The sequence below is a fragment of the Xenopus tropicalis genome, chromosome 1 (assembly GCF_000004195.4).
Source record: "Xenopus tropicalis strain Nigerian chromosome 1, UCB_Xtro_10.0, whole genome shotgun sequence".
Taxonomy (NCBI): Eukaryota; Metazoa; Chordata; class Amphibia; order Anura; family Pipidae; genus Xenopus; species Xenopus tropicalis.
In genome coordinates, this window is record NC_030677.2 from 157,765,612 (window position 1) to 157,793,383 (window position 27,772).

Below are 27,772 nucleotides of genomic sequence, written 5' to 3' on the forward strand. Positions count from 1 at the left end.
GGTCAGGTTAATAGAGGCACACTCCAGGTAGATGAAAAGAAAGCACTAGGCCAGCTGCACAATCTGCAGTCACAAGCATGTGTAATGAGTGAGTTTTGCCTCACAACTGCCTGCTCATTATGCGCGTGTGTGTGCCACAATTGGCTGCTCATTATGAGCATGTGTGTGAGCTTTTGGAGGCTGATTTACATTCACTGCACTTACGTCAGCTGCATAGTAATTGAGTGAGGATTTAGCTTACTATGTACATGTGTGGCCAGCAGCAAGGCCACCCGCACCAGGAAGGTAGGCCAGTGTTGGCGGTGGGATTTTTAGGGTTCAAATTTTTGGGGGGACACAACCACAGTGTGGGCTCTATTAGCTCTATTGACCCACACCTTCAGTGGGGGAAACAATATAGGGGTTATAGACGCCTTTAAGAATCACAAACTGGGGGCAACACAAGCCAAGGCCCTGGCCTTGTCAGAACCATAACACCCCATTACCACCTCTGCTAATGCAACTCTTCACTTAATCAGCTATGTCTATGAAGCCCTCAAAGCTGCCACTGCTAGCCCTGGCACTAAACACTCAGCTTTTTGTAATATTTTGCCAATACCAGAGGGTGCAAGTGCAAGAGAAGTTACTTACGCCTGGGGGGTGACACAGGTGGCGGGGACAAGGACTGGCGGGAAGGTCCAGCTTGGTGTTCTGAAAAATATAAATAGTGCATAGACATAAGAATACATTGCAGAAAATGCTAAATTGCCAGTTTTGTGAAACAACTAATAATATTTACCTGGCGTCCCAGGGTCCCGTTCATCTGCTCCACTGACATCCTGGGGCTGGTCCTCTGCCTCTGGCGGCGTCTGCTGCCGGGTCTGTTGCCTCTCCTGGACTGTGGGCCTTTGGCGCTGCGCTTGACCTACAAGTTCACAGAAAGCAAAAAACAAAAAATGCTCAACAAGTTTTGAACCCAAACTACAAAGCCACACAAACATTCTGGATTTAGCAGAGATTCAAAAACAAGACAAAAACCATTCAAAAACTACAGATAAATCACTTGTCATCATTAAAATGAGGCCTAACAGCTGCAGTTCATGGAATCTATTTGAGGGGCATGTGGGAGAACTGGGGTACTATTAAGACTGTCATGTGGAACCCAAGCTGCAAATGAACAAATATTTGGCATTTTTTTTTGTTAAAAAAACAGTCAGTTTGAAAAGCATCCAAAAACTAGACTAAAGCCACTTTGAAAGTAGCCCAAAAATAGCCCAATATGCACAATGAAAAAAAACCCCCCATATTAATTATATATATATTAGATAAATCTATGGATAGATAGATGTATGGATGGTATCTATCTATCTATAGATCTATCTATCCATAGATCTATCCATAGATCTATCTATCTATCCATAGATCTATCTATCTATCTATAGATCTATCTATCTATCCATAGATCTATCTATCTATCTATCCATAGATCTATCTATCTATCCATAGATCTATCTATCTATCTATAGATCTATCTATCTATCCATAGATCTATCTATCTATAGATCTATCTATGGATAGACACATAGATATATCTATCTATGGATAGATAGATCTATATATGGGAAAGCATGTCTTTTTAAAGCGTATAATCAGTAGCAATATCCTGTGTGGCCCCTCTCCAAGTAACTGGGATGGCTGATAATTCCCTGCCCTCTGTGCCCAGTCCAGCTAGGAAGTCACTACGCAAATATATTCACAATGTTGCATTAACCCCAGACATGATATACATATGGGTGCGTTTAACTACAACTCTCACAGCAGCCCCAAGATATCCTGAGTTATAGCTTAAAGATCAACTGAAGATCTACCCCCACATCCCAGTAGAAAGTAACGGTACAATCACATACCCTATAGAGCAGGCTGTAGAACAGACAAGTTTAGGCTGAAAGCTACAAACTACATTTCCCAGCATGCAGTGTGACAGGCACACTAGGGTGGAAACAAATGTGAATAGTTTCCAAACTACAAAGCCGTCAAAGGTCCAAAAACTAGACCAAAACTCTACCTTACCAGCTTTGGACTTTGGAAAACCCCAAGGACTTTAAAGCTATGGTTTACCTTGAAGTAAATTTTTATTATGTTATAGAATGGCTTATTCTAAGCAACTTTTCAATTGGTCCTAATTATTTAATGTAGTTTTGGAAAAAAAAAATATATACAAACTTATGTCTCCTATCTGAGTCCATATATTCGCCACGCAGCCCTCCGAAGACCTCTATACCAGCTCGATCCAGAAGGCGGCGTTCGTAGGGCTTGAACAGGATGTTGGTAGGAGCCCCTACACCCGCCTTCTGGGCCCGTGCTCTCTCGGCCACGAACCTCTTCTTTATGCATCTCTTCAGGTCGCTGAAGCGTTTGTACACCGTGTTGTGATCACGGTGCACTCCGCTTACAGCGCTCACACAATCCGCTACCTGCTGCCACAGGTCTCTTCTTCTGGCAGCAGTGAGCTGACAGGACTGCGCACCAAAAAGACTGTCCCATTGTCTCACAACTTCCTCCACCATTGCTGAATTTTCCTTACTGGAAAAACGGGGGCCTTTGGAGCTGGGCCCCGCCTCCTCCTCTTCCTCCTCCACCACCACCACCGGCTGGCGGCTCCTCCTTCCCACAGGGGGTTGCTGCCCCTCCTCCTCCTCCATACCCACCCCCCTGCCCTGGCCAGCCCTAACTAAACCCCCCCTCCCTCTAACTGCCCCCCCTCCCTACCTACCTCCCCCCTCCCTCTACCCGAGTTTCAGCCACCTCCTCCACCTCCTCTTGGCCTGACTCAGGCAAGTCCTGGGCCCCCCCACCCAAACCCTCCTCCTCCCAACTGTCCTCCTCACCTACCTCCCCAACTACCTCCTCAGCCACACCCAACCATTCCCTCCACTTCTCCCCCTCCTCCCTACCCCTGCTGTGGGCCATGGCAGCAAAAAAAAAATTTTTGTTCAGCAGCTCTGCAGTGTGCCTCCTCTCCCTTTGCTTTCCAATAATGCAGTGAAGAAAGAAAAGGGCGCCAATGCCTTTAAAATGGCCACTGGAGCACTTCCTGTTTCATTTTAAACAAAACCGCCATTGATAGAAATGGCAAGCCATTTAAATTTATGAATATTTCGTCACATTCGGACCGCCGATACGAAATTAGCGTGACTTTCGGAAGGCTGTTTCCGCCGTGTACGATCGTTCGATACGAATATTTCGTGACATTCGGACCGCCGATACGAAATTTGCGTGACTTTCGGAAGGCTGTTTCCGCCGTGTACAATCGTCCGATACGAATATTTCGTGACTTTCGGACCGTCAATACGAATTTATCGTCACTTTCAGAAGGCTGTTTCCGCCGTGTACGATCGTCCGATACGAATATTTCGTGACTTTCGGATCGTCTATACGATATATTCGTGACCAATACGAAACCTCAGAAAAAGTCGCAAAATGACCGATAATTACGAAAAAGTCGCAAAATGTTTGTTTTTCCAATCGGATTTTTCCAATTCGGATTCGAAATCGTGTCTTAGTAAATCAGCCCCTTAGTGTGTAGGCAGCCATCTCAGTGCATTGTGCCTGAGTCTGAGCTTTCAGAAAGAGCCAGCGCTACACATTAGAACTGCTTTCAGGTAACCTATTGTTTGTCCTACTCCCATGTAAGTGGAGGAGTCATGAGCTGAACTTGAATTTTTTACTATTGAGTGCTATTCTGATATCTACCACTTTTAGCAATGTAGCTGTCAGGGAGCTGCTATCTTGCTACCTTCCCATTGTTCTGCTGATCAGCTGCTGGGGGGAAAGGGAGGGGGTTGATACTCCAACTTACAGCTTAGCAGTAAAGTGTGACTGAAGTTTATCAGAGCACAAATCACATGACTGTGGCACCATTGGAAAAGTACATGGCCCCATGTGAAATTTCAAATTTAAATGTGTATATTTAAAAAAATTGATTTTAATGCAGCATTCTGCTGGAGAAGCTCTGTTAACTAATGCGTTTTGGAAAAAAACATGTTTTACCATGACAGTATTCCTTTAAGAACAGACTGAAGTATGTTGGAATGCCTGCCAGGAGTATTATTAACTCATATTTATAAAGTGCCAACATATCCCGCAGTGCTATACAATAAATGGGTGTTTACAATGAAAATACAGATTAACATACAAAAACAGCTGAAAACCGATACAAGAGGTAGAAGGTCATGCCCGAAGGAGCTTACAGTCTAAAGCTGGCCATACACGCACTGATGATATCGCACAAAACCTCGCTTCGTACAATATTCGGTGCGTGTATGGTGACTTGGCGAGGCAACCGATTTCACAAATGGCTGCGGATATTGGTAGACCTTCAGGTACTTATTCATAGGCAGTAAGGATTCGAGATGCCGTAGAGAATTTAAAAGAGAAAAAGCTCAACCCATCATTACATAAAACCTTTTTGTCTGCTATTCCTAACTCAGTGTCCAGGAACTCCATTCTTTCTTCACTGAAATCTTATATTTGATTCAGTGGTGTTTATCACTTTGCCATATACATAGAAAATTATCAATATAGCGCAAATAAAGGTTTAGATGTTTCCTCATATGTGCAGAGATGGGGATTTTCTTCCACCAACCCATACATAGGTTGGCGTAGGAGGGGGTCAAATTTTTACCCATTGCTGTCCAGATAATAACAGGATTTAAAAAGGAAATAATTATGTTTTAGTAGGAATAGGGTAGTGCTTAGTAGAAATGTTATCATGTCCCCAGAGCAACTATTTAGTTATAAAAGGTATTGGATCCCAGTCTCATTACAATCACAAAACAAAAACTGTAGTACCTTATTAGCCAATGGCCTTAGAGCTCCGAAAGTTTGCAGTGTATTTTTATTGTTTTTATTGTATATTTTTGGGAAAACAAATGCGTTACGTCACTTTCCAAAGTTTTCCTTGCAAGGAAAAAATTGTGCTATACACAGAATTTTAGAGATTGCAAAATAATTACTTTTTTTCATTAAATTGAATGTACTGATCTGTAATGGCTAAGAATACAATTAACTAAATAATCTTAGTTCAAAATTGGACAGAATGGGACTCCAAAATCAAATAATACATGTTTCCATGGTGATGGTAACCCCCACATTTATTTTTCATGTAAACTTAGCTGTCTTGTAGTATTTAATGAAAAAATTTAATAGTGCATAGTGCTTTACAACAGCAAATGTTCAGCCCACTGTAAAGACTATAGCAAATGTCTATCACAATATACATAGACCTAGTATACAATATACAGTTAAATAAGATTTATTTACACATTTGAGTCACAGATATAAAATACTATAGTCTTTCCAATCTACCCCACATAAACTTTATTTATGGAAGCTAAATATAATGCATAGTATACTCTAGGGAAGATAACCAATTTATGCAATGCTGACCCTTTATGTAAGAGTGCTCAAATCCCCAGGCTATGCACTTTGAGTGCTGTGTTCAAATATAATTTTTTAGGTTAAATGGTTAAGCTTACCAGGATAAATTAGAGGCCTGGGTGCAATATGCCCCAGACATTTCGCTTAGGAGATTATTAGCTCAAGTCTTCATACACTGTGTATTAAAAAACATTTATAAAGCTCACCAGATTTTAGTTGTGCCCAGGGGCACTTAGCTCCAGGCAGGTCACTTATGATGTAGGGCACAATATTGGCCATCTGTTGCATCAATAAATAAAGGCCAACAAAAGCTGGTCTCAGTCTGCCAGCTCTTTATTTTCTTGCAGCTGGCACTGGATTTTTATTTTGTGTCATGTTGTTGGACTCAGCTTGCCCCTGCGATCAGCAGTGGAGTCTCTACCAGCAGTCAGTTCTTTTTACTCCCGGCTCAATTATCTGGTCTCCTAAGTGGAGGTTGTAAAATATCTGGCTTTGAGGACATTCCCCTTATAGCCCTATAATAATAAGTGTTGCAAAAATGGAAAGAAACAAAAGAAAGCAATTCCACTGAAAAGTTTAGAACAGCCTGTTGTAGACAAGGGACATAGAGGGCCTTCTCTAGAGCCCAATAAGACCAGGATATAGCCCCCAGGAGCATCAAAAACTGTTAATGTTATGAACAAATCTCCTGACCACCCTGCCATCAGAAGATTTTTGAAACATTAAAAATTTTAAAGATTGAAGTTAATTAATTCAATCTAAGATTTACCAGCCAATTCAGTGAAAAGAATGGACTTCCAGAACACTAAGTTAGGAATAGTAGACAAAAAGGTTTTATGTAATGATGGGTGGACCTTTTTCTCTTTTAAATATTCTACCGCATCTTGATTCTTTACTGCCTAAGTACTGCATAAGTACCGGAAGGTATGAAAGATGTAAGGCAGAGCACAATGGGGTATGCATGTATTTTTTCATATGATGTATTAAATACATGTTTATGATTTTTATGAAAATTCGGGAGTCACATTATACCTTTTTTGTTGCCCTGTGGTCTTGGGGGCTATATCCTGGTCTCATTGGCCTCTAGACTAGGCCCTATATGTCCACTGTCTACAACAGGCTGTTTCTTATTATTTCCTTCCTTGACTACTGCAATTTAGATTGTAAGCTCTTTTGGCCATGACCTTTTACCTCTTGTACTGGTTTGTTGCTGTTTTTGTATAGTAATCTGTATCTTCATTGTATCTGTATCTTCATACACCCATTATAGCACTGAAGAATATGTTGGTGCTTTATAAATATTAGTTAATAATACTCCTGGCAGGCATTTCAACATAATCTCTTTTACAACTTAAATCTCTTCTTAAAACTGCTGCTAGACTCATTCATCTATCTTAATCTTGAATCCAATTTAAAATAGTGAAGTTCACATTCAGTGCCCTTAATGTAGTCCAACCCTGTATCTCATTTCCTTCATGGAATCTAAACTCTGCTTCTTACCTTTGCCTCTCTTCTTCTCTTCCTGGCTTCTGCCTGTTCCTGGAACTTTCTACCATTATCATTAAGAATCAACAATTGTTTTCATCATCCATTTCTCTTGTGAGTAGGACCCTCTGACACCATTTTTATTCTGTTAAATTATTGTAAGACTCATTTGTTATAAATTAATGTGAAGAACTGTGTAATTTGCTAGCACTATATAACCAATGATGATGATAAACTGAATTATTTAACAAAAACACCTTTGGAACTCCAATCCATTATTTACCAAAATAAAGTTCTCTAATTATCAAGGGTGATGCTACATTAAACTTCTATTTAAAAAAAAAATAGAAGATTAAATGAATGGTCATTAAAAAAATAACTTTGTAACATTCCTGGGAACTTCAAGGGTTTGACCAAAACCTCTGCTTCCTTTACCCATTTATGCATTTACAGCTGCTACAGTTTTAGGTGGTGCTGATTCCAACTGAAAATGCACAGAAGACATGAATTAATGGTGGTCAGTAAATATTTTTTGAGTAATTTTATCGGTTGTATGAGGACAATACCATCAAAATATGGGCATTTTCCCTACAAATCTGTTCCTAGTTTCTTAGAGTGAATTGCCCAAGTCAAGGCCAGTGGATTTTTCTTCAAGGCAGAAATCTACCGTGAAATATTTGGTATTCCATTTTTTGTTCCAGGTTTTAAACATCTGCAAGGCCTCCTCTATATGTGCTGCAGTTTCCTGTTGCACCACAAAAGCTCCAACCACAGCATAACAAACATTTGTTCTGACACAGAGAAAAAACAGTGGAAAAGCAGATCTTGTTTTTCGGTAGGTTGCATCTAGCAGTGTAATTTAATTACCATATTTCTGCAAAAGCCTTTGCTGCCATTCTGTTTGATAGCAAAACAGAAAATGTGACCATCTCCATTTATTTTAATGGTGTGTGGGCGGAAAAACATATTTATTGCTTTTTCTTGTTTCCAGTTGTTTAGAAGATCAACAACATTTTGCTGGTCAAGCACTGAATTTTTTCCTTCATATCTATCTTTGGACATAAGATTTGAAATATCTTTCTGCGTTGGATAGAACCTTCTTCTTGAGGCTTCAGGAAGATCACCACTAGGAAAGAGCTCATGACGAACATATGTGTCAGTGTGTCTTTTAATTTCAATTGCTTTCCTGACACCACTTCGGTACAGTTCCACAATTTTATTTCTTACTCTTGGGTCAACTTTTTCTCTGATGTTTGCCAACTGGTAAGGTAAAAATAAAACAAATTAAATACTAAAATGAACTACAGAAAAAAAAAATGTAACTCATTCAACAGATTTAAATGTTGAAGTTGACTAGGGCAATAAAATTAATGTTGTTTATGTATGCTCATATGGTTTTAAACAAAATGATTTACAATGTTTATAAACAATTTAATATGGCTGTAAGCTCAAGACAACATACTTCAGCTCATCATAGACTAGCTTAGTTACCAAACCAAAATTTACCTTGCCTGACGTAGCATGGTTCTTATGGTCACTTAATTTTGGAAATTTTATCATGTAACTGTGGGTACCTTTATCCTTGTCAATATTTTGCTCAAACCCATTTTTAAGTGTTTGCACAGTTACTTTTCTGTTTCTTGTACTGTCTCTTTCCAGCTAAAGACAAAAATAAATAGTTTGCGCTTTATAGTAGTCAATCATTCTTGTAACATTTTCAAATGTTCCAATGACCCTCATTTTGAAAGGTAATGTTAAACAAGATTATGAAATTTAATCACTGCTTTCTGTTAAGGTAACTACCAATTACAAATTAAATTCTATCATTGAAAACACTACACTGGAGCTTTGTACCTCGCTAGAGTACTTAGCAGGAAAGAAAGGTGTATACATAATAACAATTGTAGAAAATATACGCTGCACTTGATCATTTTGTCATAAAAATAAAAATGTATATTATGCATTGAAACTCAGAGCGACTGCTAAGCTTACTGTTACAAATGTAAATTAATTGCAGAAATACTTATGTAATGTTAAATTGACATTTGATCCTAGTTTATGTTGCTTCTATATGCAAGCTTCCATTTTTACTGAATGCACTGTACTTGATTGATAGTTTCAGCAGTGTAGTGGACAGAAATGCAGCTAGCCAGAAAAATTTACTGAACAGAATGAGTTGGTAAAAAACAATAAAAGTTAACGATCGAGTGTAAACCTACCTGGAAGTCATGAAAACTAATTAAATGATACACAAAGATCTTAGCTGGACAGTCCATTTTTTTGGTATTTTGCAGACATTGTCTTCTTTTTATAAAGGCATCGTCTTCCCCCTAAAAAACAAGCAAGTTATCAAATGCAGATAGTTTAGATTTACAGAAGACTGTAGCATTAGTACATTGTATAATACTTTTAGAGAAGGGTTGTATAATTCTTTTTGAGCAATCATTTTTAGTAACCGTTTATAATAATAATAAAAGCAGTTATAGTTATGGAATGTTAAAGGATATGCAATGTTAAGTTTCATATTTAACATTTTAAGACCACTAAAAAGAGTAAAGAAAAGCAAGAAAAAAATGTACAAGGTAGTTTCTATCAATAGTTAGATTTAGTCTTTTTGTAAGTAAGAAGAACATAAAATGCAGTGATGGGCATAAAAAAAAGTAAAAATCTCTTTAAAGTTATGAGATCATCATAAGCAAACCAAACAAAAATAAATAAATTGTGCACACACTTGGGTGCAGATTTATTAAGTGACAAGTAGAAAATTCTGTCATTTCTATGGTGTATCTATTTATTTTTAAACTGCACAAATATAACTATAATTACAAATACCATTAAAAATTAATTTCTTGAACTAATAAATGTACAGTTTTTAAAAATAATGGTGTGTAGGCAGCCAATTAAGGACCTTCTGAGCTTTTGGAAAAGTCAGCACCAGGTACCAAGACAAAAAATATCATGATTATGAATGTTAGGGATCCCCTGGACAGTGATGCACATTCTGCAAAGGATTACAAAAGTATCTGGAAATTCTGGCCTATGTGGTCTGGATGGTCGATAATGGAAGCCAGTGTTCACCACTTCCAATTTTTAAGCCATACCCACTTTAAACTTCATCCATATTATCACAACATCTTTTAAGACCATATCCACATACCCGTATATCAATATCCCTCCTCTTCCCCAGTGAATAGCACAGCAACCCACGGTTTGCTTCACCAGGCTCACTTCCCATAGGCAATGTAGGACATGGAACATAGGGTACACACAGGGAGCAGAGGGCAGACAGACTAGGGGGCACAGGGCAAGCAGAGTAGGGGCACAGGCAGTAGTACCCTAGTAGTAACACCAGCCCCACCAAACATCACATTCGCCACACTCACCCTCTCAGGGCTGCCCCACCCAATACCCCACCAAATCTCCCAGGGCAGGCAGAGTAGGGCACCTAGTAGTAGAGCCTAGAGTCACCCCTGCCCCAGCAAACCTCCCAGGGCCACCCCACCAAAAATTCACATTTGCCATACTCACCCTCTCAGGTCTGCCCCACCCAATACCCCACCAAACCACCCAGGGCAGGCAGTGTAGGGGGCACACGCAGGGAGCAAAAGGCATGCAGAGAAGGGCACCTAGTAGTACAGCCTAGAGTCACTCTAGTAGGCACATCTGCCTGACCAAAAGACATACATTCAACATTCATTCTTAATGCAATGATAATGCTATTATAAGCAACATCCCTACATATTTTTTTTTTCTTTTTTAATTAAGATGGCTTTTGAAGTTATTTATAAATGCAACTGCTATTGACAGCAGTATCTGTATGGCTTTTATAGGATGTACTGTTGGTTGTGACTCCTGAAACGATGCAAGCTGGCTGAGAAGACCTGACTCCCCTTACACTGTTTTAAGTTAGAAAGAAAAAAAAATGTGATGTCAATTATATTTACAAATAACTAAAAAAGAATATAGCTTTTGGGTGGAGAACCCCTTTAAAAGAATTGCTGGCTACAGATTACACATGTTCTTGACCTGAATAAAAAGTGTCAGAAAGGGATACAAATATTAAGTGCACATGTTTATGATATAACACATTAGGACAGGGATCCCCAACCTGTCCAAACCCAGCCTTTCAGCAGACTAAAGACATGCAAGGATTGGGCCGCAATGCGCACACATTTAAAGATGAAGAGTTGCAGTCAAAGCAGACATGCCAAGCACCAAAACAAACCACCGGCACACAAAAAATCTTTTCCATTCTTTGCACCGGTCCCCGGGAGGAAAAATGTTGGGGACACCTGCGTTAGGGCACTCTAACTATACACAAGAAGCTTCACCAGGCTCACTTCCCATAGGCAATGTAGGGCATGCAACATAGGGTACACACAGGGAGCAGAGGGCAGACAGACTAGGGGGCACAGGCAGGGAGCAGAGGGCAAGCAGAGTAAGGGAAACAGGCAGTAGTACCCTAGCAGTAACACCAGTCCCACCAAACATCACATTTGCCACACTCACCCTCTCAGGGCTGCCCCACCCAATACCCCACTAACCCCCCCAGGGCAGGCAGTAGGGCACCTAGTAGTAGAGCCTAGAGTCACCCTAGTAGGCACAGGCAGGGAGCAGGGGGGGACAGGCAGACTAGGGGGGACAGGAAAACAGCAGAGGGCACAGGCAGTAGTACCAGCCCCAACAAACATCCCATTTGCCACACTCACCCTCTCAGGGCTGCCCCACCCAACCTCCCAGGGCAGGCAGAGTATGGGGGGCACAGGCAGAGAGCAGAGTAGGGCAGAGGGCACAGTCAGGGAGCAGAGGGCAGGCAGAGTAGGGGGGTGCAGGCAGAGTAGGGCACCTAGTAGTAGAGCCTAGAGTCACCTAGCAGTCACAGGCAGACACAGGGGCACAGGCAGGGAGCAGAGGGCAGGCAGACTAGGGGGGACAGGCAGGGAGTAGAGGGCAGGCAAAGTAGGAGTACACAGGGAGAAGTGGGCAGGCAGAGTAGGGCACCTAGTAGTAGAGCCTAGAGTCACAGGTAGACACAGGGGCACAGGCAGGGAGCAGAGGGCAGGCAGACTAGGGGGGACAGGCAGGGAGTAGAGGGCAGGCAAAGTAGGGGTACACAGGGAGAAGTGGGCAGGCAGAGAAGGCCACCTAGTAGTAGAGCCTAGAGTCACCCTAGTAGTAACACCAGCCCCACCAAAAATCACATTTGCCGCACTCACCCTCTCAGGGCTGCCCTACCCAATACCCCACCAAACTTCCCAGGGCAGGCAGTGTAGGGGCACACAGGGAGAAGAGGGCAGGCAGAGTAGGGCACACAGGCAGAGAGCAGACAACAGAGTAGGGCAGGGAGCAAAAGGGGCAGAGTAGGGGGCGCAGGCTGAGTAGGGGAACACACAGGGAACAGAGTGCAGGCAGAGAAGGGCACCTAGTACAGCCTAGAAGTCACCCCTGCCCTACCAAACCTCCCAGGGCCACTCCACCAAAAGTCACATTTGCCACTCACCCTCTCAGGGCTGCCCCACCCAATACCCCACTAACCCCCCCAGGGCAGGCAGTGTAGGGAGCAAAAGGCATGCAGAGAAGGGCACCTAGTAGTACAGCCTAGAGCCACATCTGCCCGACCAAACCTCCCAGGGCCACCCCACCAAAAGTCGCATTTGCAACACTCACCCTCTCAAGATGCCCCACTAACAAGACACGAGAGACTTCCCAGAGCTCTGTATCTCTCACTCACAGGGTACCCCACCGTCGTCTCGACAACGCACCAAAGACTTCTGCATCTGTGACTCAGGATCTCCGCACTTCAAAAAGTCGCGCCTTTAGGTGGAACTTATATACACCATGTACACCACGTGACGATGACGCAGTGTATCACGTGACAAGGACGTCACTTGGATACGCCCATACACCACGTGATAACGTGAAGATGACGGCTGCGGAACGTGCCAATGATGTCACTGGGGTACAAATAACCACTAGGAACTAGCGGCTACTGTGGCACCAAGCAGAGAAGGAGGTGGTGGTTGCAAACTCAACGGGAAGCTGCTACCTGAGACGTTGGGGGGGCGAGCTGCACTTACGGGCATGAAGGACCGGCTGACAGAGTTGTCAGCGGTGAGTGAAATCGATTATTTCCAAGCTAACTGAGTAACGGTCCTTAGGACTGAGGGATGTTCCAATTGACTGTAGGCTGGAAATGGATGCGTCCAACTGCATCTTCCTGCAGCTGTTCAGTTGTTTTTATGAGATCATTCATACAAATTCAGGCTAACATATTAAAGGGGCTTAGCCGCTGTATTTTTTCTGTTAAAAGGAACGTGATTCTAAGTAACTTTCCAAAGTTCATCAATAAAAACAATTGTAATGGTTTTAGAGAAATTAAGGTGTCTGTTTATATTCTTGGCACTAGTTGCTTTGGCTCCTGAAACAATGTAGGAGACGCTAGTTGGAGGAAAACTGACACATTTGGTTAAGAGTCAGAACCAGAGAAGAACTAGAGAGAAACACTGTTTTCAATAGTATTTACATGTACAAACTTATAAATAATGTATATTGGAATGTTGCTTAGGATAACTTTATTCATTCTACTCTTGCAACTTAATTTGGTGCAAGTTCATTAGCTGTTGCGGGAAGAAGCATTATTTGATATTAAAAATATATATATATGATACCTCTTTGTAAGAAAGACATACTTTGTAAAGTAACTTTAGACTTTGCTATTATGGTATGTAGCTTTGTTTTATCTCGGTGCCCTTCTGAACTGTGTGACTGCAAGGTTCTGATAGCGACCTGGAGTGCTTTAATTGCTGCAACAAGTAGATTGGGGTGCTCCAGTGTAAATGGATGAGAAAGTGAGACTACAGAGTACCCTGCATGGCTTTTGTTAACAGTATGGAGTCCCACCAAAACTGATATGATACTTGGGTCCAGCTTTCATACCTCCTTGGGCAAGTCGGCAAACCTAAATGTTTTAGGGGAAAGTCACACATTGCATAGGATCTGCTTCTCTCCACTGGTGTTTGTAGAATAATAATTTGTGTGCAGCTTTAAAACTAATATCTAGTTGCCAGGGTCAGTAAGAGACCGATAGGCTGGGAACAGGTAGAATAGGCAGGGTTCGCCTGTGTTTGTAGCTATGCTTCAGCCTGATGGGTGGATGATATCTGACACACAAGCCTGGGAACGCAACAGACAGTGTCTCCTTAATGAGTATTGCTGAAGAAACACTGTCTGCTAAGTGCTTGGGGCCTTTAGTAATTTCAATGATAATGTCAAATGAGACTCACCCTCTGTGATACTTCGTCTGTATTATCAACCACCATTAGCTACCAATGACTTTCTACCTAATAAAGTTTTTTTTCAGCAGAGCTATATATATATCTCAAAAGTCCACACTGTGTCACTGTCACTCATGTTACACAGGCCATAAATAATTGGAAATGTGATTAAACATATACATAAATAATATTAACTATTCTGAGTCCACTTTAATAAGTACTAGGATTGTTGATCTGCCTTTTTTTGGGGGGGGTTGGCAAGATAGAAAGGCAAATCATTCGTAAACACAAAAAAAAGGAAGGGAGGCAAAGCTGCATAATGTACAAGATAGTAACTATTTTGTAGACTTTTATCAATTATTACAGAATCTCTGTTCCTTGGACTTTAGCTAAAGTGTGCAGTAGAATGCTGAGTGGAATCTATTTAGGAAGATTGATTGTGCTGGGGTAGTTCTGGTCCTGGTCGAATAAGTCTGTCTCACAATGGTGCAAGTGACTGAACAAATGTTTGTTGAATGGTAAGAAAACTGAGTCTGTGTACTGTGACCTAAATCTGCTGCAACAAATTGGATGTTTTCTTTTTATATATATAATATACACATGTAGAGAACAAGCATCTTGACTTTATCTTGTTAGTGGCAAATGTTGCATTTTATTCTGGCAGCCATGGTGCATCAGATGGCAAAATTCCCATGCAGCAGATTAAGGCTAATGCCACATGGTGTTGGTTCTCAGTCCGTGGATCAGCCTTTTTCCTGTGCCTGCATTCAAATCCATTGCGTTGGCCCAGGTGGTGGAAGGCTGAGCAGATTTTGACCCTGATACGCGGCAGAATGCATTTCAGCGCCAAATCTGCTCTGTGTTCTCCGATGCAATGGCTCTGGGTTCAGGCACAGGGAAAGGCTGATATCATGGTCTGATTCACAACCTGGAGATAAACACCCCATGTGGTGTTTCAGTAATGATTTTCAATAAAGGGGTCATGTTTAATGTTAATAAACATTTAGTTTTAACTTATGCTATATATCTTTTTTTGATGAAAAAATGCATCAGCCCACTGAAAGAAAAAAAAATAAATGAAGGCATCGCTATGCCACAATCTTATTTGCCTTTCCCTGGTGCCCCTCTTCAGGTTTATTATACTCACACATGCGCATTTCAGTAAAATTTAACTCTACAACTAGTGAAAAAGGAGTTGCGCTTTTTTCCCTGATGAGTGGATTTTCTTCCCAAAATGAGCACTGGCCTGGGGAAAAATCTTGGCTAATTGGAAATTCCTTGTCCAAAATTAATTAAAAGGGGCAGTGTTAGCATTTTATATCCCATATGTATATCTCACTGTGTCAAAAAAGTCAACATGCTCTCGGATCTGAGTATTTTATTTGGAATTTGTTCAAATTGCCCGTTTTTGCACATTTTTTTCAGTTTATGCAAGATGGGATCTAGCTGCATTAATATAAATTTAGCTTAATGCACTGCACTAAAGAACAATGCCTGGCAGTGTGTGAAAAACATCATTTTGTTTTTTTTTCCATAGAAATCACTGACACGGGTTACCATATTTCTAGAATTTTTTTTGTTTACGCAAAAGGTTCTTTGTGAGACAGATATTTATGTGCAACTATTTTGTGTTTCAGCTTTGTTTCCTTGAGTTCCTTGCCTGTGGGGGTTGGGATGGTGTGCAATAAATCGATCACGTTTCAGTGCTACACACATCCTGTAGGATTCCTCTCTGGGAGGTACTGGCCTCTGTACTGTGAGCTGAGAAGGAAATTAGCTTGCGTATTTATTGCAGATAACCAGGCACCAGTTCCCTCTGTCTCACTTCCTCACTATAAAAGGGGCATTGCATAGACAGTTTTCAGTAACTGCTATTAATATTGCTTCATTTTGCTAAATATTGTTAGGCTTGAGCTAAAGTGTTTTGTTAAGGCAAGAATGGTTTTCTCTTTTACTCTTTAGGTCACTTCAAATTTGCAGCATGTTTTGCCTACATCCCCCAGCATCCTCTTCTAAAAGTTTTATAATTCACGGCAGGCTGAAACCATAGGTTGACAACTCTGTTTTAGTTTTCAAGATATGTATCTATGTATGTACAGTGTTATTTATATAGCTCTGCTTGTATACACAGAGCTTTATATTAAAACAGTACATAAATAAAACAAATACAAAAATAAAGTTACATTCAAGAAGTGCTAAGTTTTAAAGGAGAAGGATATGTGCAATTACTAGGGTGGTTGTAATTGCTTACCGTATACCCTGGGTTGGTGCTCCTGTTAGTAGAAAGCTGCACCAGCACAGGGCAGCTGTGAACGAGTGATCCTCTTCCTTCTCTTGTCTACCCTTGAAATCCCGGGGCCGATGCATGTGCAGTAAAGTGAAAAGGCTGGCTTTTTTTGTTTAAAGTTTGGCTTTTCACTCTACTGCTCCTGTACAAGTGACGTGAAGACAGAAGAAGAAAGAGGATTGCTCGTTAGCAGGTACCCCGGTCCGGTGCAGTTTTCTACTAACCGAAGCACCAGCCCTGGGTATAAGGTAAGCAATTACTATCACTATGGGGTGTCCAACATTTTGGCACCCACCCAGTGATTTTGCCTTTCCTTCTCCTTTAAAGAGGCCCTCTAGAGCTTACAGTCAAAGTAGATGGCTAAGTTACAGACAAAAATAAGAGGATGGTAAGTGCTGTCATTTACAGTGGTTGAGGCATTGCCATCTATGTGCCAGGACTGAGTTAGCTGGTATGCCAGTACACTTAAAGGAGAATGCAAGTCAAAATTTAAAAAGCATACTGCCCAATAGTCCTCCTATTGTTTAGTAAAAACGCCACACTTTTAGCTCACCTAATCAAATATTTACTCACGCACACTTACTTCACATTTTCTAGAACAGGCAGCCATCTCTAAAAAGGTATTCTCCCTCCCTTTCCCTCCTTGCTTCATACTGCATGTGTTTCATTCCCCCCCCTCCCCTCTGCCAGATCCACTTCTGATTGGCTGGTGGGCATGTGTAGCTCAGAACAGGAGACAGGATCAAGTTACACACATGCTCAGAGAATAGGAAGGCTGCCGCTGGCAGCCTACAGGAAGGACAGAGAGATTTCAGTGATGTCACTGTAGTCTTCAGACTGCTGTAGGCTGCCAGCACCATATCTCAGAGAAGCAAGCAGGGATCTGGGAATTTAGATATGCAGTAAGTACTTAAAAAGAATGCCTTTAGACTTTTAATTTATATTAACCTTTCATTGTCCTTTAAGAGTTATTCTTTAAATAAGGTTTGGAAGAGATATGGAGGAATTCAGTGATGGTAATTCATGAGTAAGGAGCAGCATGAGAAGTAAGGCTTTAGGTAGGAAGGGACAATAGGGGTAGGTGGGGTGACCAGGAGCTAGCTTTAACTGGAACAGAGATTATTACCAGGAATACATGAATGTATAAGAGAAAATATGAAGTGAGGTACAGAGGAAGCTTTGAAAATCATAAAGATTTTTTAGCTACTCTTTGCTTTTGAAGTTGGTCTTCATTATTTTGTATAGTTGACATATTTGTATTTTGCTCTGTGAGCTTACAGTTTTATTGTTACTTTTTATTCCTAATCTTTTATTCTTTATCTTTATATTCAATTTCTTTCCTATTTATTCTCAACTAAACCATAGCAAGTAAAGACCTGCTGAAATTCCAAACTAGAGAGCCGCTGAACAAAAAGCTAAATAACTGAAAAAACACCCAAAATAAAAATGTAAATCCATTTGCAAATTGTCTCAGAATATCAATGTCTATACTATATTATAAGTTAATTTTAAAGTAAACAACTGCTTTAAAGTGAAGCGTGATGAAGATTACAGAAACAGACAGGCTTGTATTTGCTTAGATAAGAGGAGGAAAAGTTACAATTACTCGGGGGTACCTAACATATACTGTAGTTACACTAGCTTACCTAATACACAGTGCCTAGGGCTGCTGTTAGCAGGAAACTACACCGGCCTAGGGTACTTCGGTATAAGCACCATCTTCTTTGCTTCTTGGTGGTTGCCGGAGAAGATAAAGCAAAAAGCCAGAGTTTTCATTCCACTGTGCATGCACTGGTCTGGGGCAAAAGATGAATGATGATGTGGTGGTGCTACTACAGAAATAAGCTGGTGCTATTTTCAGAAAACATGAGCAAGGGCCTGGAATATTGTGTTAGCTATTTTAAATAATGCTAATATTTGGCACCCCCTGTGATTTTATATGTTATTGTTATTTAAGAGAGACTGCAGTGAGGAGAGATGGGAGTAAGGTTGGAGTGGCATGGTAGTAGCAAGTTGCAGTTGTCCTGGTAACATAGAATGAGGGCAAACATGAGTGTCGTAGGTGTTGCTTTTTAGAGAAACCGAGAGATTTAGGCAAATAGGTAAAATAGATTTTGACATGATCAGAGAAGGACAGGTAAGAGTCAAAGTTAATCCCCAGAGAGCTTGCAGGGAAAACATAAATAATTAATGAGGATACAATTAGTAGTAATAGTAAACTGGGAGCAGGGCCAGGTTTAGGTTGAAAATCAAGGCTGTGGGTTTCAGTATGATTGGGCTTTGACCATGTCATATCAAGGGTGCATGGACTGGTTTTTATTCTAGTGGGGCTCCCATTGTATTTGTGCAGGAGCCCAGTTAGCCAATGAGGGCCCTCTGGGGATTAGGATCCTTCTAATTTAATAATATGGGACCCTTAGATTCCTAATGGCTGCTTTTACACTAACAGACAACATTAAGATTTATATTCTATGAACACCTATTTTAAGCCAGTGTTTAAAAATTTGAATAATACATACTCAGCAGAGTGAGCTAATGGAGGGATTTTGTGGATGCCTGTCTGGATGACCTTAAAGCACATGCAATCTTCAGATTTTAATGGATAAATACAATTTGAATTAATTGCATATTTTACTGCATTTTGTATTAGAAGTAAAAGTTTAATAATTCTGATTTTCTGTTGATAAGATACAGGAAAATAGTTTGTGCTGTGCTGACCTTCCTATATTTTTAATTTTTGCTCTATTAACCTTAGCATCACCTATCATTTTTGCTGTACTGGACTTAGCTTATAAAACCTCCTGGCTTCAAGTAATTAGGTACCCTGGCAGTGATTACATAAAAATGTGATTTATAACTAATACCATCAGCTAATGTCATAATTCTTACTGATTAGGCAGTAGTATTTTTGAGCCATTTGCATTCATTTCTCTGCTTTTCATCTTTTTACCCCATTATTTGGACACAATTATTTTCTCGAGTGGAAAGTTGACCATTTTTTAAGATGTTTGTGGTCCCTCCGTAGTAGGGACTTAGTTGTAATTCGATTTCTCCATTCCAGGGAGAAGTGGTAGAGTTCAGGAGCAAAAAAATAAGTAAATACGTACTAGTTCTTTACTATAACAGGACACCCGTAAACAATCAAGACAATTCAGCAGTCTACTTTGAACCCTTCTGTATAAACGAACCCCTTCCTTTCTCTAACTGTAGCCTCTATGGTTTTTAGATAGGAAGTTGCTCATTATACAGATTATTATACATAAATACCAAAAACTATGTTTAGCATAAACCTTATTTATTGTAATAATTACTGATATTGAAAAAGGGAGAATACTGACCCTTTAAAATGTTGCCTCAGTTTACCAATATTATTGCAATGGTGTCAGTGTTTCCATAAGTTTTTCTGCTTAGGAGTGTTTTTATTTAAATATCTCAATACCCAGAGGTGTTCTTCTTGCAGTTAAGATTTCCATAGTGTTGATTGCAACTTAAATGTTCCTTTTGGCTTGCAATGACATGAACTGCACCTGTAGTTCTCAGTGACATATTTAGCAAGCAACAGCCCTGGGGAAATGCATTCCATTTTGGTAACATTCACTTCATGTTTTTTTTAAAGCTGTTTGCTTTCCTAGTTACATTGTTTCACAACCTTTCTGGAGACCTAACTGTAATCTTTTTAAGGAAATTACCAGAGTAACCCAAGTTTCTCAGAACACCTATGAGCGTCCCCTGCATTGCACTAGGCAGAAGGTAACTAACTTCATTACAAAGTTTCAGTGGTTTTAATGTTCTGTGTAAATGTAATTGCTATGAAATGCAGTTTCGGTCCCTCGTTATTCTCTTCACTGACTGATGGGATGTGACTCGTGAATCAATGTAGCAGTTTGTTCTCCTACATCTGGAATTGTCTATATTGTTTCAATTGTCAAAACCAGCATTACAGAAAGATGAATGTTACAAATACTCCATTTTAGTAGCATTTGTATTTACATATTACTTTAAAACCATTTACAAATTATGTAATGAATGCATTTTGGAAGCAAAAGCCAGTTTATTAATAGACTTGTAAAGGAGCTTGTAAGGCATTGTGAGAAACAGAATCTTGCCTGAAGGAGAGCTGACACTGAAAAAAGGATTTATTTTATTTCAAAAACATAAGGTATACAGACACTTTTGTTCTTTGCAGAAGAAAGCACAGGATTGATTCTAAAATTTCAATTTACTTGGAATACCCTTGAAACTGAATCTCACTCGTTGGGTTTTAAAGTACAGCCAGGGCATTATGCTGAATGGATTCCCAAATGCAGGCCGGTTTCCATGGAAATGGAAATTTTAGGAGCGATCCTGGGCTTCCTTCTCAGAATTCCTTCTTCATTGCATTAAAATGAGGAGGTCTCTCCTTAACAAAATTTTTTTTTTTTTTTTTTATGTGCTTTGGTCACAGATGCACTCATAGACAAAGGCAGAGTGCCTTCTGCAGTCTTTAAATTAACTTTAAGTAACGTATAGAATGTCCTATTCTTAGCAAATTTGCAATTGGCCTTCATTATTATATATTTGTATATATATATGCCTTACCCTTCTACATCTTTTCAGCTTTGAAATGGTGGTCACTGACTTCAGCAGGCTACAATTTTACTGTTATTGTTAATGTTTATTCCTTATCTTTATATTCAATTTTTCTCCTATCCATATTCCAGTTTCTCATTCTAACCACTGCCTGGTTACTAAGGTAAACAAGACCCTAGCAACCAGATAGCTGGTAAAATACCAAGAGCTGCTGAAGAAAAGGGGAAGTACAGGTAGCAGACCCCTTATCCGGAAACCCATTATCCTGAAAGCTCCAAATTACGGAAAGGTCAACTCCCATAGACTCCATTTTAATCAAATAATTCACATTTTGAAAAATGGTTTGTCTTTTGCAAGAGTGGCCCTGTATGCCATAACCATGCAAATCTCTGTGGTATATATCTGTAGCACTATTGTGTGCCTGAGGCATTGGAAGTTAGTATTAATAGAAAAAAATTCTAAAAGGGTAAGCTTTCCAATGCTTCATTACTATGAAAGCAAGAGATGCGGTATTTGGGATAGATGTGTGAGGGGTATTGTGCATACGCATAGAAGCAGCTTTATTAGAATATGAATTGTGGTTTGTTGTACCTTAAAAGAAAAAAAGCTGTTTAGTGCAAGAGGTCAAGTGCCCTAGTACTTGCAATGATTGGAATGTTGAAGTTTGTTATTATGGCTTTTGATGCTTGTCTGATTTATCCCACGAGGTAGTTAATTCACATTTCAACTGAAAAAGTTTAGTGTGTTTTATACTTCCTTGTAGCATTTTGTCATTATAAATGTTTTGCTTTATGAGCCTTTCTTAAGCAGTTTATTTTCTAAAAACTAAGGGGGCATATTAATTAAAATCAGTGCAGTTACATAACAAAATGTGCAAATAAAGCATCCCAATTTTTTCTGCTGTTCTCTTGAGCATATTTATCAGAAATTTTAATTTCATTTTTGTGAATTTACTAGTATTTTCTTTAAACTCAGTCGCCAAACTCAAATGTGTGCTTCGTTTTTTGCACTTAATAAATCCCAAACATTGATGTTTTGGATGAATTTGTCAGCTTAAGTGCAAAAATCTTTTGTGGCATTGTATTAAAAACTCAAATTCAAAAGTTCATAAATCAGCCCCATTATTATGCAGTTTTCTCCAAGTTAAAAACAAAATAGGAGTCTCATAATCCTTAACCTTGCCTGTTAATTCATGAAGATACAAGTAATCTTATTTTTTCTTTAATTTGTAGGTTAAAGGAAATGATGAAGATGGGGATACAGTGGTTGTTGTTCAGAAGGAACAATTCATGGATGATTTTTTTCTTCAGGTGAGAGCTTTCACTCCTGTCTACCTAAATATCCATTGATTACCTCAGCAATGTACATTGAGATATATTTAAATTTAAAGGAGATCTATACCTTCAGAATGAATACTTACCCAAAAGATGATTGATATTCATATAGTATATTATTAATATTATAAGTATATTAGTAAATGTATCAATAAATATTGCCCTTTTACCTCTATTACCTTGCACCACCATTTTGGGTTGGTCTGTATGCCCCCTCAGTAATCACTTGACAGGTGTTAGACAGTTAGAATTAGGGGAAAAGAAAGAGCTCTGTCCATTCCATCCATTGGCTGATGTGACCTAACATTATACAGTCATATGAAAAAGTTTGGGAACCCCTCTCAGCCTGCATAATAATTTACCCCACTTTCAACAAAAAAGATAATTGTGGTATGTCTTTCATTTTCCTGGGGTGTTTTCTGAACAAAGATTGTTAGTGAAGCAGTATTTAGTTATATGGGATTAAATCAAATGTGAAAAACTGGCTGTGCAAAAATGTTGGTAGCCTTTTATTTTTGTTAATTTGAATGCATGTAACTGCTCAATACTGATTACTGGCAACACCAAATTGGTTGGATTAGCTTGTTAAGATTTGAACTGCATAGGCAGGTTTGTCCAATCATGAGAAAAGGTATTTATGGTGGCCAATTGCAAGTTGTGTTTCTGTTTGACTGAGTGACAGCATGGGATCCTCAAAGCAACTCTCAAAAGATCTGAAAACAAAGATTGTTCAGTATCATGGTTTTGGAGAACGCCACCAAAAGCTATCTCATAGGTTTAAACTGTCTGTTTCAACTGTAAGGAATGTAATCGGGAAATGAAAGGCCACAGGCACAGAGGAGGATTGTGAGAATGGTTACAGACAACCCAGATCACTTCCAAAGACCTGCAAGAACATCTTGCTGCAGATGGTGTATCTATACATCGTTTTACAATTCAGCGTAATTTGCACAAAGAACATCTGTATGGCAGGGTAATGAGAAAGAAGCCCTTTCTGCACTCACGCCATAATTAGAGTCACTTGTTGTTTGCAAAAGCTCATTTAGACAAGCCACAGTCATTTTGGAACAAAGTACTTTGTACTGACGAGACAAAAAGCACTTTGCATGGCAGAAGAACACCACATTCCAAGAAAAACACCTGCTACCTACTGTCAAATTTGGTGGAGGTTCCATCATGCTGTGGGGCTGTCTGACTAGTTCAGGGACTGGGGCCCTTGTTAAAGTTGAGGGTCGGATGAATTCAACCCAATATCAACAAATTTTTCAGGATGTTCAAGCATCAGTCACAAAGTTACGCAGGGGTTGGATATTCCAACAAGACAATGACCCTAAACGCAGTTGGAAATCTACAAAGGCATTTATGCAGAGGGAGAAGTACAATATACTGGAATGGCCGTCAAAGGCCCCTGACTTGAATATCATTGAAAATCTATGGGATGATTTGAGGCAGGCTGTTCATGCTTGACGGCCATCAAATTTAACTTAACTGGAGAATTTGTATGGATGAATGGTCAAATATAATGCCATCCAGAATCCAGACACTTATCAAAGGCTATAGGAGGCGTCTAAAGGCTTTGTAAAAAGGAGGCTCAACTAAGTATTGGTGTAATATCTCTGTTGGGGTACCCAAATGTATGCATCTGTCTAATTTTGTTATGATGCATTTTGCATATTTTCTGTTAATAACTTTGTCACTGCTGAAATACTACTGTTTCCATAAGGCATGTTATATATTAAAAGGAAGTTGCTACTTTGAAATCTCAGCCAATGATAAGCAAAACTCCAAAGAATTAAGAGGGGTTCCTAAACTTTTTTATATGACTGTATGTGTGTCCTTGGATTTGCATGAGCACAGTGAATCATATGAGCAGGGGGATCTCCTATTACTTAAAATGACAATTTTCTTTTTATGATTATACCAATGGCACATATTACTAGAAAAGCATGTTTTTATTTAGATGGAGCAGGGTTTTACAAATTGCTATAGAGACCTCCAATGTTTATTAGTGTAATTTCCCTTTTAAGTCTTGTTTTCATGGACAATATTTCCATATATTGTCTTAATAGACAGTTTTTTTAGTGACTGGCCTACAAATGTTTGGGTGATTCCCATAAAGCTGTATGCTCTGTTATTTCTTCCCATACTCATAATCAAAACTTATTGTTTTAGCACCTTGCATATGCCAAAAGGGGCAGACTTTTCTCATAGACCTTCATCTGGATCTGTGGGAACTGTCATTCTGATATAATTCTTCAGTTTAAAGGAGAAGGAAAAGTATAATCAGGAGGGGGAGGGGTGGGAATTACTGGGGTGTCTAATAAAGTTTTAATTCATTTTTTAATGAAAAAAAAGACCAGAGGATTAATTCAACAAGTCTCCCATAAAAACAACCAGACACAGGCCGGATGTGAAAGGGAATATTGTGACTGCTGGTCATCTCAAAGTTTCCATAGAATTAAATGTATGACATCATTATTTAAATATTATTAAACCCTCGTATGTGGTGTAAGAAATTCTCCCACTATATAAAAAAAAAGCACTGATTTCGATAACAAAGCTATAGCTTCTTTGCTGTATTAATGAAATAGTAACAAAAATATTTTACAATAAAAATATCCTATATAAACACTTCTATTAACATATATCGCATACAAAATGAAAATATTAGAAGTGGATAAATATCACTAACATCAATTAAAGGCCTAAGTCTGTAAATCTCTCCCAACACTAGTTCTCCATCCCTCTCTCTGCACAAGCTCAGCCAGCACGCTCTCTTCACACAGGCATTTAGACACAGGAGAAGCAAAAGCCCTCTGTCCCCTGTCCCTCTCCCTGAACTGGCATGAAAATACCCATTAATCACTAGCAAGGCAAATCCGTGCTAAGGAATGTAGGAAACTAACTTCTCCGGAAGTTGAGAAATTGCCATATTGCCTTTTTTTTTTTTTTTTTTGCCCTGTACATGGTAACGTTACTATAGTTAACACCACTTAATGTGCAATCTTCTGTATAAAACATATGTTAAGAAAAGCATATCAAGGGTTTTTTTTTAATGTGTAAAGACACTGTATGTCCCTTTTTTAAAGACAACATAATACAACTTAATAAAGTTGTTTTGATTCTGTTTATATTTTACAGGTAGAAGAAATAAGAAATTGCATTGCTAAAATAGCAGACAATGTAGAGGAGATGAAAAAGAATCACAGCAAAATTTTATCGGCACCAAATCCAGAAGACAGTAAGCTAAATAAAGTTATTACTGCATATATCCCAAAAGGACAGTGTGCTTAATATCCTTTACTGATGTTCTGGGTATCTCTGCTTTACAACTCTACAGTTAAATTGCTTTTATTTTTTTGTAAACTAATCATTTGTTCTTTTAAAATAAAGTGTCCTTCTCTGCAAGGGTGCTAAGTGGGGCTGAGAGAGGCATCTATTGGTTAAGAAACAGGGTGAGGGGATTTAAGATATTTTGCAGTTAAACCGGTATTCACCTTGTGTTGTTGAAACTTCATTTACACATTGATGGGTGTAAAACAGTGATCCCCAACCAATGCTTCATGAGCAAGGTGTTGCTCCCCAACCCCTGGGATGCTGCTCCCAGTGGCCTCAAATTCCTGGATTGGAGGCAAGTTTTAGTTCCACAAAAACCAGTAGTACTGCCAAACAGAGCCTCATTTAGGCTGCCAGTTCACATAGGAGCTACCAAATAGCCAATCACAGCCCTTATTTGGCACCCTCATGAACATTTTTCATGCTTTTGTTGCTCCCTAACCCTTTTTGCATTTGAGTGTGGCTCACGGTTAAAAAAAAAAAAAAAAAAAAAAGGTTGGGGATCCCTAGTGTAAAACACAGCACAGCTCTTCAATGGACCCAATCACAGAAGTGTATAATATTCTTTATGAAAAATGTTGACTTGTATATCTAGCTGCAGTTACTGGCTTCTGTATATCATCTTATATTGGGCTGTCCAACTGATATACAACCTACCCCCAAGCCACATTGTATTTAAGTTATAATGCAATGTAAAGAGATCTCTAGAGACCATGGCCAGTTTTTGGACCTTAGAGATAAACAGCTGTAAAAAATCTTTAGCTCTATCACTTTTTATATGAAATCTATAAAAATACTTAGATTAAAAACTGTGTACCTAATGTTTGCATCTTTGCTGCATATGGGTGCCACCATGAGTGCTAGAGGGAACTGAACAGTTCAAAAACCAGCCAGGCTGCATGAGTAAGCTTTCACTGCTAGCACTCTCCCTCAGCAAAACAATAGGCAAAACTGTGTAAATGTGTGCCATCAGCTGTCTACCTCCCCTTTAGGCTTTCTGGCATTTACAAAGTTAATCAATTATTCTGCAAAATGCAAGCTGCAGTAATCCTGAACTGCCACTTGTCTCGGGCACCTTCCTGCGCCATGGATCACTGTTTATGAAGTCCACCCATATGGTAGTGGTAATTGATTTTTTAGCACAGTCTGAACATTTATAGTCTGCTTTAGATGTCATACAAAAGGGCATTTAATTGCATTTGCACATTCAATATACTATCCATGTGTTGTTTACATATATATTTAATGTCCAAATCTTATAAAACTTCTAGCAATGCTCTCGGCGTGTTAGAAAATCCATTTTCCATGAAAAAAAGTCAACTGTAAAAGGTACTTTTTATACTAGTTAAATCAGTCTTTCTCCTGTTTCTCTGATTCGAGGAGATGGGAGCAGCCTATCTTGATAAATTGAAAGGTCATTGGACCCAGCACAGGGTCTGGGCAGAAGTGAAGGATTAGCACGGGATGATTCTGAGGTGCATATCTCTATAGCTGCAGATTTTTTGTTAACTATGTATATAGCAAAGACTGTTCAATTCATGTGAACTATTAGCTTTGTGAATGTTGTACAAAGGTGAACAACCCCTTTAAAGCAGGTACAGAATATTGCCTGTCTCCAGTGTTCTATTATAAGTATAGGCTGCTCATTCATTATGAGCTCAAAGTGGGCAAAAAGACATATCTGACACACGTAAACATAATTTTAAGCTCTCTGTGTTGATAGTCTTAAGGTTATATACACAGCCTATCTCATTGTGATACTTGAGCTTTAACTCAGTGCTTACAGGACTTTAGCTGCCCATACATGGGCAGATCAGCTCATTTGGCGATGTCGCCAAGTGAGCGGATCTTCACCCGATATCCCCAACTACGGGTGGGCGATATCCGGTAACATGTAGGCGAATTCGATCGTTTTGGCCCTGGCCGATTGATATCTGCCCAATTTCAGGCCAGATATCGGTCGGCCAGGCCCCTTGTTTCTCAGTCCAAGGGACCGATATCGGCAGCTACAATCGGCCCGTGTATGGGGACCTTTAACTTTCCTGAACTGTGTTCAGCCTTTTTTTCCC

The 27,772-nt window shown here is 39.6% G+C and overlaps 2 protein-coding genes across 5 annotated transcripts in view; one reads left to right on the forward strand and one right to left on the reverse strand.

The window, feature by feature from the left end:
- Positions 1-4,055: 4,055 nt before the first annotated feature.
- LOC100488577 lies at positions 4,056-12,755 on the reverse strand. Of its 2 annotated transcripts, XM_002940180.5 has the most exons (4): positions 12,571-12,755; positions 9,123-9,233; positions 8,410-8,562; positions 4,056-8,163 (listed from the first exon to the last, which is right to left on the reverse strand). In XM_002940180.5, the coding sequence occupies exons 2-4, from the start codon at positions 9,177-9,179 to the stop codon at positions 7,750-7,752; spliced, it is 624 nt and encodes a 207-aa protein (XP_002940226.3). In that variant the 5' UTR covers positions 9,180-9,233; positions 12,571-12,755; the 3' UTR covers positions 4,056-7,749. The 2 variants fall into 2 exon arrangements, 1 of the variants encoding a protein (XP_002940226.3); XR_001923702.2 differs by lacking the exon at positions 8,410-8,562 and having other exon boundaries at positions 12,571-12,745.
- A 55-nt stretch (positions 12,756-12,810) lies between these two features.
- stx2 (syntaxin 2) overlaps positions 12,811-27,772 on the forward strand; it is a 46,358-nt gene continuing 31,396 nt past the window's right edge. For 2 of the 3 annotated variants that reach the window (XM_031902034.1, XM_031902033.1), the window contains exons 1-3: positions 12,811-13,014; positions 22,266-22,343; positions 25,509-25,608. In XM_031902034.1, the coding sequence (XP_031757894.1) occupies positions 12,985-13,014; positions 22,266-22,343; positions 25,509-25,608 (208 nt within the window). In that variant the 5' untranslated portion in view covers positions 12,811-12,984. 3 annotated transcript variants of the gene reach the window in all.